General features: G+C 48.7%; 2 protein-coding genes across 7 annotated transcripts in view; one reads left to right on the top strand and one right to left on the bottom strand.

Moving 5' to 3' along the window:
- RHOBTB2 (Rho related BTB domain containing 2) overlaps positions 1–11,120 on the bottom strand; it is a 38,220-nt gene extending 27,100 nt beyond the window's left edge. The window contains exon 1 of one of the 2 annotated variants that reach the window (XM_045003688.1): positions 10,670–11,120. The gene's annotated coding sequence lies outside the window, so the exon portion shown is untranslated. Of the gene's footprint in view, positions 1–8,908; positions 9,088–10,669 lie in introns of those variants that run through there. The other variant, XM_045003687.1, reaches the window with a different exon arrangement.
- A 2,991-nt stretch (positions 11,121–14,111) lies between these two features.
- PEBP4 (phosphatidylethanolamine binding protein 4) overlaps positions 14,112–15,597 on the top strand; it is a 212,133-nt gene continuing 210,647 nt past the window's right edge. For 2 of the 5 annotated variants that reach the window (XM_045005908.1, XM_045005910.1), the window contains exon 1: positions 14,114–14,407. In XM_045005908.1, the coding sequence (XP_044861843.1) occupies positions 14,306–14,407 (102 nt within the window). In that variant the 5' untranslated portion in view covers positions 14,114–14,305. Of the gene's footprint in view, positions 14,408–15,597 lie in introns of all 5 variants that reach the window. The other 3 variants (XM_045005907.1, XM_045005909.1, XM_045005905.1) reach the window with 3 other exon arrangements.

The following is a 15,597-nucleotide window of genomic DNA, read 5'->3' as shown; positions in this document are numbered from 1 at the left end:
CAATGAGCCCCAGCCACACCCCGAGCATATAGAGCCACTCATACAATAAGGTGCCCGGGGCCTTTGGGCCAGTTCTGATCCCACTAACAATTAGCAGTTCAGCCTCTCTCAGATATTCCCAGTCTGGAGCCCCAGGGACAGCTGCAGCAGCAACACCAGGCCACACCCCTCGTCAGAAATAGGTAAAAGAGCCTCTCTCCAAGGGGGAATCCCACCAACATGCCAAGCTCCATCCCAGAGACCGCACACTGGATTAGACACACCATTGGGCTGCTCTAGTCCAGCTGTTCCTGTCTTCGCAGGTGAATGCATGTTAGTCTTACAAAGATTTCATGCCAAACTGCACACCATGATCCGTTTACCTGTCACTGACATACAGCCACCTCTGGGGTGAAGTGCAGCTGCTGTTTCACTGTATACAGTGATGCTGTTTAACAGTTTGGGACGGACAGCAAAGAAGAATCTTGCAGCAAATTGGAACTGCAGGGGGAAACATGGTAAGTAGATGGAATACAATCACCTGTGGTGGAATTTGGCCAGGACACCTGAATTAATACCCCTACTCTTTCACGGTGTGCTATGGGCTATTGAATAATTGTGAGTGATCTGTCATGGTTTCATGTCCCATCCAAAATGCAGCACCTACTAACATCCTGCTGGAACATTCAGTTAATACTGAGGCACTGAAGCAAAGAACCTCCTATTGAATCACCAGCATCACTTCCTATGTCACATAGATTTCCCTCGGAGGACTCCCACACAAGTATTAACACAGCCTGCGCTCTTCTTAGCTGGATTGCAGCCGCAGGTGGGGCAGGGGTAAGGCAGATGGTGAAACCTAGAATGGGAGTTGGAGTCACTATGGATTCTCCATTCTGAGCACAAGATCATTTCTCTTGGAAGAGCAGAAGCACCTCCAAGCTATAAACATCCCCAAAACAAGGCTCCTCATGAAAAGGCCAATCAGACTCCGTCAGAGGAGTGACTGCCAACATCGATTCCCACTCACTGGTTCCAGATCTGATTGACTCAGGTTACAATGGGAAGGATGATACTCCAACTGCTAGTGCCACAGTCTTCACCTGAGAGCTACAAATCCAGGCGATGAACTCTTTGCAATGGGAAGGAAATGGGCAATTATGCTGATGATGCGCAGCTCTGAACAGGCACTGGCTGCCTCTCCTGTGCCTGCCTTGGCTCCACGGGGCTCATGGGAATGAAAACCTGACTTGAAAATACACAGTCTACAGTAAGCGGGTGCCTCTCCCATGGAAATATCTGGGCCAGATGCAGCAGTGGCTTGGAAGTGTAATAATCCTTCCTCTCTCCTACCTGGGATCTGACTTGTCTGTTTAGTTGTAAGCTCTTTGTCACACTTTCACAGGGCATGCTCTGCTTCACACAGTCTCTCTGGCAGCATCCCCTTCTTAGCGCTGGGCCCCGGGCCTCTGCTTTTCACAGGGGTGAGCCCCATGGCCCTGTTACCAAGATACTGGATCCCCAGCTTCAGCTCCTCCGAGTCTTACTTTGGCTCCTCCAGACCTAGAATCCCTGCTTGGAGACTTAACCCTCCTGGAAGCTAGACAAGCAGCAGATGTTTGCAGCAAGGCAAAGGAACCTTTTCAAAACAAGATGGTTGGCTGGAATACAGGAAAGAGGACTGCCAGAAGCTAGGACTGGACAACAGGAGATGGATCACTTGATAATTGCCCCGTTCTGGTCATTCCCTCTGGCACCAGCCACTGTTGGGGAGACTGGGTACTGGGCTAGATGGACCATTGGTCTGATCCAGCATGACCATTCGTATGATCCTTAGATTAGAATGGAAAAGTAAAGCTCACATGCCAGTCCAGCCTGGCAGCACAACCTGCCTCTATTGTTTTAGCATCCAGGATTCAATCTCCCTTGCAGCAGGTAGGCAGCAGCATTGTCCTTCCAATCTATTTGCACTCCTCTTCGGTTCTTGTTGCAGTCTGGTGAGCTGCCCCATGGTCCCCATCCTTTCCTGGGCTCAGACGTGGGAGGAGGATGGTGGAAAGTCCCCTCGGCCAGGCAGTCATTGAAAGCCAATGTCCAGCCCTCGTCCAGCCCATTGTGTCTCCAACGTGACACCATTCATACGGTGCCAGTTCTTTATGGCATGCAGTGTAGTTGTAGCCATGTCCATCCCCAGATATTAGAGAGACAAGGTGGGGGAGGGAATATCTTTTATTGGACCAATTTCTGTTGGTGAGAGTCAGAGAGACAAAGCTTTCAGGTCAGAAGACGAGCTCTGTATCAGCTTGAAAGCTGGTCTCTCTCACCAACAGAAATTGGTTCAATAAAAGATATTACCTCACCCACTTTGCCTCTAGTTCTTGATAGCACAGTCCGACCAACCCAGACATACCTAAGTGCCAACACCCATCTCTGATTTCCCTGTCCCAGGAAAGACAGTAACCCCTTCTATCCCAGGCGGCAACAATACAAAAGTGAGTGGGGATATTTTTAATAAAAATGATCCAGAAGTTTCCACCTTCTCCATACGCTCACTATGGGTATGCACAGTGCCTAGCACAATGGGGCTCTGACTTTGCTTGGGGCCTCTTCCATAGTATTAAAGATGCATGGGGCATGAGCTGATCAGGACACAGGTGTCAGTGGCAAAATCGGGTGATTTGCACCAGTTTATCATTTAATGGGTGTGCAAAATGGGTGTGCTTTTCACACTGATGGGAGGTGTAGCAGGAAAAGCCCCTTTTGTATGTACCTTTCACCTTGCCCAGCAAGCCCAGGGTCAAATCCAGTCATTGCTTTAACCCTGATTCAGCAGATTTGCACCTACTGAGGGCAAGGGCTGAATATGGTCCTATGTCAGTGCAGGTTTCATGACTTTGCCACTTTCCCCATGTCTGACCAACTGACACCCAATGTATAGCTCATACTTTCATTCATACTGGGGTGGAATTTCATAAGTCCATTGGCAGATTCTTAGGGTTTAAGGCCAGAAGAGACCAACAGACCATCTGACCTCCTACATAACATAGGCCAGAGAATTCCACCTAGTTACTCCAGTATTAAGACAAAAAACCCGTGGCCTTGGGGAAGTGGATTGGCCAAATCCTAGGCCAATGTGCAAAGCAGGCTTGAGTCTGAAATGACCAGTTAAGAAGTGCTTCTTTATACAGCATCATGCAAATCGCTGCTGTATGGCTGTGTTCTGCCACCAGCGCCGGTCTGGTTCTGAGCATGCACGACAAACTCGGAGCCTGCAGGGAGAGCTGCAGCTGCCGGTATGAAACATTTACAGGCCTGACTCCCCAGTGAACTGCCGCTTCATACAGTATTCACAGCTTCATGCAGTATTAAGAGCTGCTGACGTCTTATAAAAAACTGTGAAAAGCTTTCTATTTGGAGACCGTTCTGCTTATAATAGCACGTCCCGTGGTCTCTGCTTTTCTCTCCCCCTGTGCTTTTTATTGCTGGGGAGAGCGGCACAAAAATAGGAGGATAATATTGCCACTGGTACCTCACACTTTTCATCTGCAAAATGCTTGGCAATGAATTAATTCACACAAAGCATCTGCGAGGCAGCTAAATATGATTATCCTCCTCCTTGCTTTTTACAGCTGGAGGAAACTGAGGCCCAGAGAGGGGAGAGGAAAGGTACCAGGTTGGGGCTCTGGGTTCTGCCACTCTCTGGACTCACTATGTGACCTTGGCCAAATCCCATTGGTTAAAGGAAAAAATAACATTGCTTTCCTCCCACACTTTGTCTATTTAGACTGCAAGCTCTTCAGGGAAGGGGCTGTCTCTTAGCGTGTGTATGTACAAGGCTCTGATCCCAGTGGGAGCCTCCAGGTGCTCCAGTAATAATAATATAAGGCCTCAGAGGGAGTCAGTGTCTTCCTGGGGTGAGCACTCAGCACTGCCTCATACTCTCTAACCTGGGCTCCGTCTAGCTGGGGCCTGAAACTCTTTTCTTCATTTACAGGCTTCATAGATAATGGAGTGGCTGCCTCTGCGAAACCTCTGCTTGTGTTCCAATGCCAGCTCCAGTCTCCCTCATGCACCCAGCCGGGACTTAGCATGGTTTCCCTTACTGCGACTCGTCCTGGCTGATGGGAGGCTGCGCACCTTTAAATCCCAGTCAAGACCACCCTAGCTGGCCTCTTCTTGAGGCCAAGTCTTGAATGGATACTGAATTCCCAGGGTGGGCGCGTGAGGCTCCTTACCCCGCTCCCTGCTCTGTGGACACATCAAGGGCTTCGTTCTCTAGGGCTCTCGTTGGGGCACATGTCCCCAGCGTTAAATTCACACATAAAGAAGAAGAAAAATGAAGATTCTGTTTCCAAGCAACTGTCTCCAATAGCAATAAAGGCCGAGAGAGCTGTGGGGAGAGACGTGCAGAGGAAATGGAAGCAGGGTAAGCAGAGCTGCCTCTGAAGAGAATCCTTCTTCCGGTTTGCTTCTGAATGTCCCAGATAACGCCCCCTACTTTCCTTCTTCCCCCTGCCATTGCCTGGAGGCCACTGAGCACCTGCAGTTCCCACTGAAGGCAGGCACAGACTCAGAAGACATGTTCACACTACAATTAAACACTCATGGCTGGCCAGTGTCCCTGACTCGGGCTGTAAAATGGCAGTGCAGACATTCAGGCTTGGGCTGGAGCCTGAGCTCTGGGACCCAGTCCTGCTGACACAGGCCGGCCATGGGTGTTTAATTGCAGTGTAGACATATCCAGAAAGCTCTCTGGCCCTAATGGCTATGATCCCGTGATAGAGCTGGGGGTGGGAAAAGCTGGAGAGGGATGTTAAACCATCTCCTCTGCCTCAAAAGCCAAAGCGCATCAGGGCCATTGGCTGGATTTTGGAGGGAAAAGGGAATGAATGGTTTTAAGACATGTCCTGCATTCAGGGCCGCCCAGAGGATTCAGGGGTCCTGGGGTCTTCGGCGGCAGGGGGCCCCCACTTCGGCGGTAATTCGGTGGTGGGGAGTCCCTCCGCTCCAGGACCCGCCACCGAAGTGACCTGAAGACCTGCGGCGGGGGCCCCCCGCCACTGAAGACCCGGCACTTTGACAGTGGGTCCCGCTTCGGCGGTAATTCGGCGGCGGGGAGCCTGGGCCCCATGAGAGTTTTCCAGGGCCCCCGAAGTGAGTGAAGGACCCCGCTCCAGGGCCTCCGAAAAACTCTCGTGGGGGCCCCTGCAGGGCCCAGGCATGGGGCAAATTGCCCCACTTGCCCCCCCCCCCCGGGCGGCCCTGCCTGCATTTGTTAAATTGAATGCCTTATTATTTGTAAAAACAAACACACACAAAAATGGAAGCACTTTGTACGTATAATCATCATCAATTAACCACTTTAGTTCTATAAGGCCTATTCCAAATCAGGGCCATAGGGTTATACCCCCTAGACTAGAGACACATAGAGAGGAATGGTTCTGTCCCAAAGAGCTTACAATATAACCCAAGACAAGGGGCAACAAGTGAGTGTATCATAACTATAAAGGGAAGGGAACAGCCCTCCTGTGTACAATACTGTAAAATCCCTCATGGCCAGAGACACCAAAATCCTTTTACCAGTAAAGGGTTAAGAAGCTCAGGAAACCTGGCTGACACCTGACCCAAAGGACCAATAAGGGGACAAGATACTTTCAAATCTTGGTGGGTGGGAAGGCTTTTGTTTGTGCTCCTTGTTTTTGGGGGTTGTTCGCTCTTGGGACTAAGAGGGACCAGACATCAATCCAGGCTCTCCAAATCTTTCTGAACCGTCTCTCTTATTTCAAACTTGTAAGTAACAGCCAGGCAAGGTGTGTTAGTCTTATTTTTGTTTTCTCAACTTGTAAATGTTCCTTTTTGCTGAGAGGATTTTACCTCTGTTTGCTGTAACTTTGAACCTAAGGCTAGAGGGGGTTCCTCTGAGCTATATGAATCTGATTACCCTGTAAAGTATTTTCCATCCTGATTTTACAGAGATGATTTTTACCTTTCTTTCTTTAATTAAAAGCTTTCTTTTTAAGAACCGGATTGATTTTTCCTTGCTTTAAGATCCAAGGGGATTGGATCTGGACTCACCAGGAATTGGTGGGGGAATGTAGGGGGGATGGTTAAATTCTCCTTGTGTTAAGATCCAAGGGGTTGGATCGGTGTTCACCAGGAACTTGGTGAAAAAGCCTCTCAAGGCTACCCAGGGAGGGGAAGGTTTTGGGGGGAAAGAGGGTGTTCCAGACATAGAGGAATCTGGATGGTGGCAGTGAACCCAGATCTAAGCTGGTAGTTAAGCTTAGAAGTGTTTATGCAGGTCCCCACATCTGTACCCTAAAGTTCAGAGTAGGGGAGGAACCTTGACAGAGTGTAACAAACAATAGGAGGCAATGGAGGATGAGGGTAACGGTAATATCTTGTAGTTAGATAGGCTTCAAACTGGCCTGCTTCTGCTGCCATTGAAATCCATTGAAAGACTCCCATAGGATAAGGATCAGGTCCAATATTGTTAGCCAATACATACATGTTAGGCAGAGTATACGCCATATTAATAGGTATTATGTGTACAGTATTAATATATCAGAGGGGTAGCCATGTTAGTCTGGATCTGTAAAAAGCAACAAAGAGTCCTATGGCACCTTATAGACTAACAGACATTTTGGAGCATGAGCTTTCGTGGGTGAATACCCACTTCGTCAGACGCATGTGGCGGAAACTTCCAGAGGCAGGTATAAATATGCAGGCAAGAATCAGGCGAGAGATAACAAGGTTAGTTCAATCAGGGAGGATAAGGCCCTCTTCTAGCAGTTGAGGTGTGAACACCAAGGGAGGAGAAACTGCTTTTGTAGTTGGCTAGCCATTCACACAGTCTTTGTTTAATCCTGAGCTGGTGGTGTCTATTAATATAGATATCTAAATGTTGGGACGTGATATTAACCGAATGCATTATGCTCTCCCCACAGTTCTGCTCCCAGATGTCAAGTATCCCACAACACTTTGCAAAGCTGAAGTCAAGCTTTGGCATTAGAAAACAGGAAGCCTGTGAAAGCCAAGATGCGTGAATGGTGTGTCTGAGCACAGGTTGGGATGTACCTCCACGCACAAATGGTTTGGAATGCCGTGTCCAAATCAGAGATAAGAAAAGTACACAGTAAGACCACAAGCTAAGCAACTCTTCCAAACTGGTGGGTTGGATTTTAGCGATGTTAAAAAGTGTTGTAATTTGTGAAGCCATCCTATAAATACGACTAGCTGAAATGCCTATCATGGAAGCACACCTCCTGTGGAAGGAGAACACATGGTGAGAATTTGCTTCCCAGAGGAAGAAAAATATTGTTTTTCTTTAGACAATACATTTGTCTAAGTGAGGTTATTTGGTCTCTTGAGCATTTTTAAGAATGAACCGCAAGTGCAGTCAAACAATTGGCTACACCTTTTAGTGAATAATCTGCACAATTTGAGGGCTCCTGAAGTATTTGAAATATTTCTTTTAAAATTATCTTTTAAAATTCCCTGTTGGACTACAAGCCCAGGAGCCCTCTTAGCCTTTGCTACTAAACCTTTCCCTGGGCATACTGGCTTCAGTTTTGTAACATACCCTCTCCCTCCCCTTCCGGATAGTGCTGGAGATTTTCTCCTGCTCCCCAGGGTAGGGTGAGCAGGACCAGAACCTATTCTCTCCAAAGTTCAAGGGATGACACCACTAGCTGTCTGCCTTATATGGCTCTTATCTCCATAGTATCTGAGCACCTCGCAAGGATCAATGGATTTCATCCTCTCAACATCCCTGGGAAATAGGGAAGTATCACCCCCTTTAAAAGCTGGCAAATTGAGGCACAGGGGAAATTAAGTGATTTACTCAGGGTCACATAGAAAGTCTGCGGCTGAACCAGAATCAAACCCAGGTCTCGAGCCCCCATCCATGCGCTACTCACTAGATCATCCTTCATGGAGTCTCAGAGCTGAGACAGCCCTGCTACTTCTAACAGTTTTTTTTCAACTGATATAACTGCTGGATGAAACATAGCCAGTGGTTTCTATTCCTGTCTCACTGAGTGGCTTTGAGCAAGTCACAGCCCCAGTCTGTGCCTCAGTTTCCCCATCTATAACACTGGGATAATGATAGCCACTTTTCTAAAGCAATTTGAGATCTACTGACTCTAAAAGCTGAGTATTATTATCAGATAGGGAGCTAGGACCAAGCCATAGAACCTGGCGATGGACTCTGAATTTCTCAGAATCAGTTGTCTGGTCCATCCCATTCCAGAGAGGTTAGAATTTCCTCAGCCTCTGGGGTGTTTGAACCCAATGTCCCAGTCCATCTCTGCTCCCTTTGCATTGTTCAGGGATGATTGTATCTGATGCCTGTTCTCTATGCAGCACTCTTAGCGTCCTGATAAAAATGAGGGAACTCCCTTAATCAAAAGTACTGCGAGTATTCCACACATATTAACCTGCATACGGAGCATACAGGCCCTGAGAACACAGACAGATCAAATCTCATCAAGAGGCCTATCATGCAAGGTGCTGAGCCCTCACAGAAGTCAATGGGAGCGGAGGATCGGGTCAGTACATCAGAATCCGCATCACAGGCATATGAACTACTAGATGTCCCTTCACCCCATGCACACCAGCAATTTTAAAGAGGCACTTCTATCCATGCGGAACGTAGCTTTACCAGAAAGAAAGACCTCCCTGCCGCACGCCCTCCAGGAATCAGTTTGTGGTTGGAGGTTGCACTATAGCCCCCTCCCTCCCCCCCCGCACAACCCAGTCAAGTGAAAGACCTAACTCCTGCTGAATTCCATCTCAGAACTCCCATTTATTTAAGTATGGAGCAGGATCGGCCCCTTAAATACAGGTGAACCATCAGCAAAAAGGGAGGCAGAATCATTAAAAGCAGCGACCAAGGTTCAGAGCCAAGCAATGCACCCGGCACCCCTACCTGTGTGCTGGTTCTTGTTGCCTTAACGCATGAGGCTGTACGATCTCTCCACTCTTCCACTCCGTCTTCCTGTGTCCAAGGAACAGCTGGTAGGATCTCCCAGTTCCTTGAAGTACTAACTGGCCTGAGCAGGTAAGTTCCATTCTTATACACCTGCCCATGTGATCTGAACAAATGCCCTAGGGATGAGTTTTTGAATCAGCCAAAAAAAAATAGTGCTGGGAACAAAACCTGTTGAGCCGGAATCTACGCTCAACAGAAAAGAATTTTCCACTTATAGAAATTCAATCCAGCTCAGGGGTTTACAGCCTGCTGTTTTCCTGCTTTGAAGATCACATCTAGGGGGACAGGATGGGACAAAGAAAGGAAGAAAAGCAATGGGAGAGAGAAACTGATGATATGCTTATATAGGGCTATAGATAGATGATAATACCTAGCTCTTACATAATGCTTAGCAGTAGATCTTAAAGCCTTTTACAAAGGTGGTCAATATCATGATCCCCATTTTACAGATGGTGAAATTGAGGCACAGAGAGGCAAAGTGACTTACCCAAGGTCACTAAGCAGACCAAGGAATAGAACCCAGGTCTCCTAAATCCCAGTCCAGTGGTCTATCCATTAGGCACAACTGCCTCTAGATAGAGAGAGGGGAAGGCAAGAGGGATGGATAAGTAGATATAATCTGGCTGGATGGATAGTACAGAAGGCAGGATGGATTAACAGATTAGATCCAATAGGATCCCACAGCGCTTTACAAACTTTACTGACTGATCCTAAAAAGTACATCATTTCACCTACAACTGAAAGGTAACCACCTCTGGAACAGAACAGGGCAGCTGTTCAAAAGCATCCCTTTCAGGACATAAAATGAAAAGGAACACAGTATCCAACAGGGGAAATGTATGGAATCAGCCCTTGTCACAACCTCACAGCTGACACTTATATTTTAACATTATGGGAATTTTAATGGACACACGCTCTCAAGACTTTACATGAAGAGTGCACTCCCTGCAGCTCAGTGGCCGCTATCCCCAAAGCCCTCGTCCTCCAAAGGCACATTCTGCCTTGTTCTGGTTCTGTTCTCACCTCGCATGCTCTAGGTGCTGAGGCTAATGCACCCCAGTTCAGGGGAATGGAGAGGTGACCATTGGCCAGGTAATGGAAAGGGGAGGGTGAGTCAGTGGGAACAAAGAGATGCTGATGAGTCAGTGGGAACCAGGAGGTGATAATAAGATAATGGGCAATGGGTAGTTATCAAATCAGTGCAAGACAGGAATGTGATGGGAAATTTCTAAGAACCAATTCTGACACTTTGTGTTAACCGAAATTCTGGGGTGAATCACCAACACTCATTCACAGCAGGAAGGAACCCTGTCTGTGCTCTCCCCGGGGAATCTCTCCCCAGCAACTGGCAACACAGGCTCTGCAAGTCCCATTTATTATTCTTCTGCAAACTAGCAATTAGCACACCCCACTTTGCTATTCTCGAGGGCCCGGTCCCTCACCTTCTGGTCACCCGTAAGGCACACGGATCTGCTGCCTCTGTGGGAGCAGTGCACCCCAGTTTACTAGTTTCGTTCAGTTCAACACACAACTTACTTCAAGGCACTGAAGTTTATTTAACATCACTTAAGATACAAAATAAAAGCAAGTGTAAGGATTTGGAAACATAAGGTTACAGGTCAAAGAAACACATACAATGTAATCTATAAACTATTCTTATTAACAAGTTACTTTCCTGTCTAATAAGGCATTTCTCACCCAATGGTCAGTCCTTACAGAGCTTGTCCAGTCCAGACAGCAGGGATCTACCTTTCATGAGACGCCCGGCTGGCAGTCTCTCCTCTGTAATGGATAAAATCTTGGGTCCTCGCCTCTTCATTTACAGTTACAGACTGTTGTTTCTTACCCCAGGGTGTCCCCTATTCAGAGACTTTTCTTGGGGTTTTATTGTCTTTGCAAATCCTCAAGCTGGCACCTGGTCCTTACTATACGATGCTGGCTCCATGGATGTCCATTGCTCTCAGGTGTTCACTGAGTTAGTCGTGACTGTGAGATCCTCCTTCCCTTAGGTGGCAGGTTTCACTTCTAATATTTTACTTTTTTTGCAGTAACCATGACAGTCAGCTAGACTGTAGCTTCCGGCAGAGACCACGCACAACCTCCCCTGGTGAGATGTCGAGAAGCCGGTCGGACACAGAGGTGTACTTGCCAGTGCCTGGGTCTGTCTGTGACCGTCACACCAGAACAACGGGGACAGCTCCATAAATTATCGGTGTCAGATGAGGACATAGGTTGCCACTGATTCAATGGACAGCAGGCAGAAATGCACCGCCACTGAACACATGCAGGTTGTTTTCTGCTGGTGCAGCTGTTACCTCACCTTCTAATTGAGATGCTGCCATGCCCTGGGGCCTTGCTGGCCCGGTGTGCTGGGCAGTCACCTGATGCTTAGTCACAGGTACAGTATGTTCTCACAGGAGGCAGCGCGCTGTTTTCAGGTCCAAGTGGCAATGTACTTGAGGGTGAGAAGATGGGAATTTAACCATGAAACTTCATGACCATGATCTGCCCAAAACTGCAACCATCAGAGGGATGGGAAGTGTTGTACTGCAAGAGAGAGCCCAGGCACACAGCCATGTTTGCTTCAGTCCTGCACTGTCTGCACGCTTGCTGCTAGCTCCAGAAGGGAGCTCTCCTCTGAGCAACCTGCAGATCCTCTAAGCTCGGCCTCTGCAAACTGCTTGGCGTCAGCCCTAGGGCCCCAGCTATAGCCCCTGTGCCGACTCCTGCCCATTCAAACTACCTGGCCTCAGCCCAGTGCCCCAGCTGCAGTCACTACAGCCTGCTGTCCTCAGCCCCTATGCCCACTGCAGCCCCTGCAAACAGCCCAATCTTGGCCTGTGGGCCAGCTCTACCTTCTGCAAACTGGCCAGCCTCAGAAACAAGCCCTGCCTCACCCTCAGGTCCAGTTCCTGCAAGCAGCCTAAGGGCTCTGATTCTTAATCCACCAAAGCCCAGGGGCGCTATGCCTGACTACGAGCTATGGGATCTGGCCCTCTGTCAATCCCCATCCCAAATCTCTTCAGTCTGGTGAGCTCCAGGGTTTCTCTCCCAATTCTCATGACTCTATCATGAGTCTCGTGATAATGATTGTTTTCTTTAAAGCCCCAGCTCCTGGAGTCCAGCGGAGATGTGATAATGTCAGTCTTCATCCTTAAAGAAATAGTAAGTTTCTAGCCCTTGTGGCTGTGGAGAAAACTTCAAAATGTGACACCCCCCCCCCAGCGCACCCTAAAAGCCCAAAAAGCAGAAGGCAAATAAAAAGAACACCTAATCTATTATTTTTACATCATCTCATGATTTTAAAGCCAATCTCATGATTTTTGGCAAGCCTGACTCATGATTTTTGAACATTTGGAGTTGGCAATACTGCATCAAGGTGCTAAGTGTTATTACTCCTTGGTCTCTGATTTTCAGTGCTTGGGCGTGGGAGCAGGACCACGGCCACCCATCACCCATACACTGGACCTAGTCCGGTGAAGATAAGAAGGCCAACAGTTGTGATGTATTCCAGAGCAATCTCCGGCAGTTTGAATTCTCTGGTGACTCAGACTGACTGGAAATCTTATTCAGTCACTGGTTCTGACGCAGGGCCTTGGGATCCTGGCTTCCTGCCAAGAGAACAGCATTTGGGGTTTTTCTTTGTTTTCCCTTTGATTTTCCACCCTTGTGGTTTACCCGTTGTGACCCCTTGTTCAGTTGCAGGGCTAGTGGTTCCGGTGAGGCAGCAGCCCTTTTTAAGGAAGAGCAGGAAGTGGTAGGAGACTCCCTGTAAAAACCAGAGTCACCTTGAAATCCCCTTCAGAGCAAGAGCTCTATAGGCTGAAACTAAACACGCAGGGAAGGGGGCTGTGGACAAGGGCATCTGGAGTAACAGAGACTTGACTCCAGCACAGTGGCTGGAGTTGGGGGCAGGGCTGATGCCAAGCAGTTTGCAGAGGCTGAGAGTTGGGCAATTCGCAGAGTGCTCAGAGGGGAGCTCCCTCCTGGAGCTAACAGCAAGCGTGCAGAACTGAAGCAAACATGGCTGTGCGATTGGGCTCTCTCTTGCAGTGTGACACGTTCCATCCCTCCTAGTGTTGCATTTTTGGGCAGATCGTGATCATTGATTTTCATCCAGGGGATTTGTGCTTAAATTCCCATTTTCTCCCCTTTCAAGTGCACAAGGAGCAACAGAGATCAAATGGCTAGACCAGGGAATTGGGAGTCAGGTCTCCTGAATTCCTTTCCCAGCTCTCAGAGAAGAGTGAGGTCCAGTGGGTTAGAACCAGGGGAGAAGGAATCAGGACTTCCCATGTTGGGGACAGGAGAGTGAGCTAGTGGATCAAGCAGGCAGGACTGCTATTGAGGACTCCTGGGTTCTATTCACAGCTTGGGGAGTTGTCTCCTGGTTGAGCTGGGGAGTGAGGTCTCGTGACTAGAGTAGGAGGAACTGGGAGTCATTGGTTAGGGTAGGAGTCAAGTCTCTGGGGTTCTGTTCCTTGCTTGGTCACTGATTTGCTTTGTGACCTTGGGCAAGCCAAAGAGCATCTCTACTTTTAAATATCAATCTGTGTATTTCTAGCACCCCCATCACCATGGTTTCTGAGGATTATTGGGTTGTTGGGGGTGGGGGGTGGGATAAGGATACTTACCTACCTCCAAGTAGTTGGGAGAGCAGGAGAGGGTTGAGTCTTAATTTATTAATATTTGCAAAGTGCTTTGCGGTGCTGGGTGACATTTCTGTCCATTGCTGTATTCTTATGACACAAATAAAGACAAAGGCCATAAAACAAGTTCCTAGGTAGGGCAGAGCACTGATTCATTATATCATCTGATACTAGTCTATGAGCATGCAAGGCCTCCCAGTCCCATCCTTCTCCCTTATGCAGAGAAGGAAGGGGTTCACCCGCCCTAATTCACATGCTCCTTTACAGCTCTGACGAGGTGCAACAGTGGGCCAGCAGGGAGAGGGTTAAAGATGCTTCCAGGGGCCAGCAGGGAGAGGGTTAACAATGCCTTCCTGAGAATGGGGAAGCCCACAGCTGCAGGCAGTAAGTGCAGATAGCTGGACTGGGCCAGCTGTAGGGAATGAGGTAATTATCCTAGCACACTGTGAGAGGGAGAAGTTTATGTTATGTACCTGTCTTAGGGAAACCTCCTGCCTCTTAATTTAACTCCCCAGACTAAAGGGCTCCTCAGTGTTCATATGGGCTGGGTTTTTTAGTGTGTGAGACCCCAAAGACACTGGGCTGTTGGATTCTAGGGGACTTGCTGTTCTGTCTGTATGGACTGTTCTTGTCTAATTGCCTGGTCCCAGTAGGAGAAGCTCAGCTCTTCTCGCTGCAGGCGCTGATGCTGCAATGGTCCAAAGTTGCCATAAGGATAAAAAGGCCCAGGAACAAGAGCAGGAGGCTCCCTTTGCCCTCCTGCAGTTGCAAAAAGAGTTTGTGGAAGGTAAGTACTGTGCTCTGCCTATGAGAGGCAAGGCCCTACAGGACACCGCTCTAGAGACCCTGGGAGCTCCTCAGCCAGCTGCTCCCAGGCCTGGGTGTGAGCTCCTGCGGTGAGTGATGTGTGCTTTGGGGAGCTGGGTGAAAATGCAGAGCAAAGCATGTGGTGGGTTTATCCCTTTTAAATAGTTCCCTCCTGGCCCCAAGATAGAAGGTGCCCAATGAAACTTCATGGGGCTCATGCTCTGTGTCAAATCGTCTAACTGTCAACCAGGTCAGCAGTGACCAGAAGCTGGTGCCTTACTGTGTCTTTTGGGCCTGTCTGTGAACCAGGTTGGAGGGATGGGGGCGGGTCTGTGAACCAGGTTGGTGGTTCACAGCCCAGTTCCTAGAATGGTGTTCAGTGTTACTCAGTGCTTAAAGTGTTTTTTTGTTTTTTGTTTTTTAGGGTGTTATTTTATCAGGGGTCTGGTTCCAATGGGCTGTGCACAACAAGAGGTTCAGAGTGTCCTGCCCAGACTCTCTGTCTGGTGAGCTCAGCCCTTAAAGGCACAAGCTCCCAAGACCTCCCCTAGAGGAAAGCTGTCTGTCACCACTGTTCAGTAGTCCCCTTGTGTGCAGTCTCTACAGAGAGGGTAGGAGCTCAATCAGCTGTGGGGACTGAACTCCCAACTGTCCAGGGTGGGGTTGCTACTCTCGAGCAGAGGGGTAGGTAGCATGTTGAGGCGGGGAGATTAATTTCACATGCTGTTCCTGACCTGTGGATAAGCAGGCCTCAGCCTCTAAGCCTATGGGGATGCCCATTTCTTCAGTGCTAAAGCTGGAAACAGAAGAGAAATAGGGCTGAAATCTTCCTGTTCCATTATGCGGAGAGCCCCAGGGACTGTGTTCATGTCTATTTCTTGATGGCATTCAAAGGCACTGTGGGAAGGCTGTCTAACTGGTAAGCGAGATGCAGAGAGAACATCCCTCTCTGTGCACACCATGTTTCAAATCCTGCGGAGAAACAGGCTTGTCATGAGCGCCATGGTGGTGTCTTCTGCGTATCCCCATTTCCGGTTCCTGCCCCTGCTCTGTTGCACAAACCTCTCCCACTCCCCCCCCCCCCACCAATCCCCTGGCTCCTGAGTGCTTGCACTGCTTGTGGGTTCATAAGGGAACAGAACATGCTAGGGGAGAGTAGGCACACAATGG

The sequence above is a fragment of the Mauremys mutica genome, chromosome 2 (genome assembly GCF_020497125.1).
Source record: "Mauremys mutica isolate MM-2020 ecotype Southern chromosome 2, ASM2049712v1, whole genome shotgun sequence".
In the NCBI taxonomy this organism is placed as follows: Eukaryota; Metazoa; Chordata; order Testudines; family Geoemydidae; genus Mauremys; species Mauremys mutica.
The sequence above is the reverse complement of the archived record's forward strand: the minus strand, read 5'-3'. Positions and strand labels throughout refer to the sequence as shown.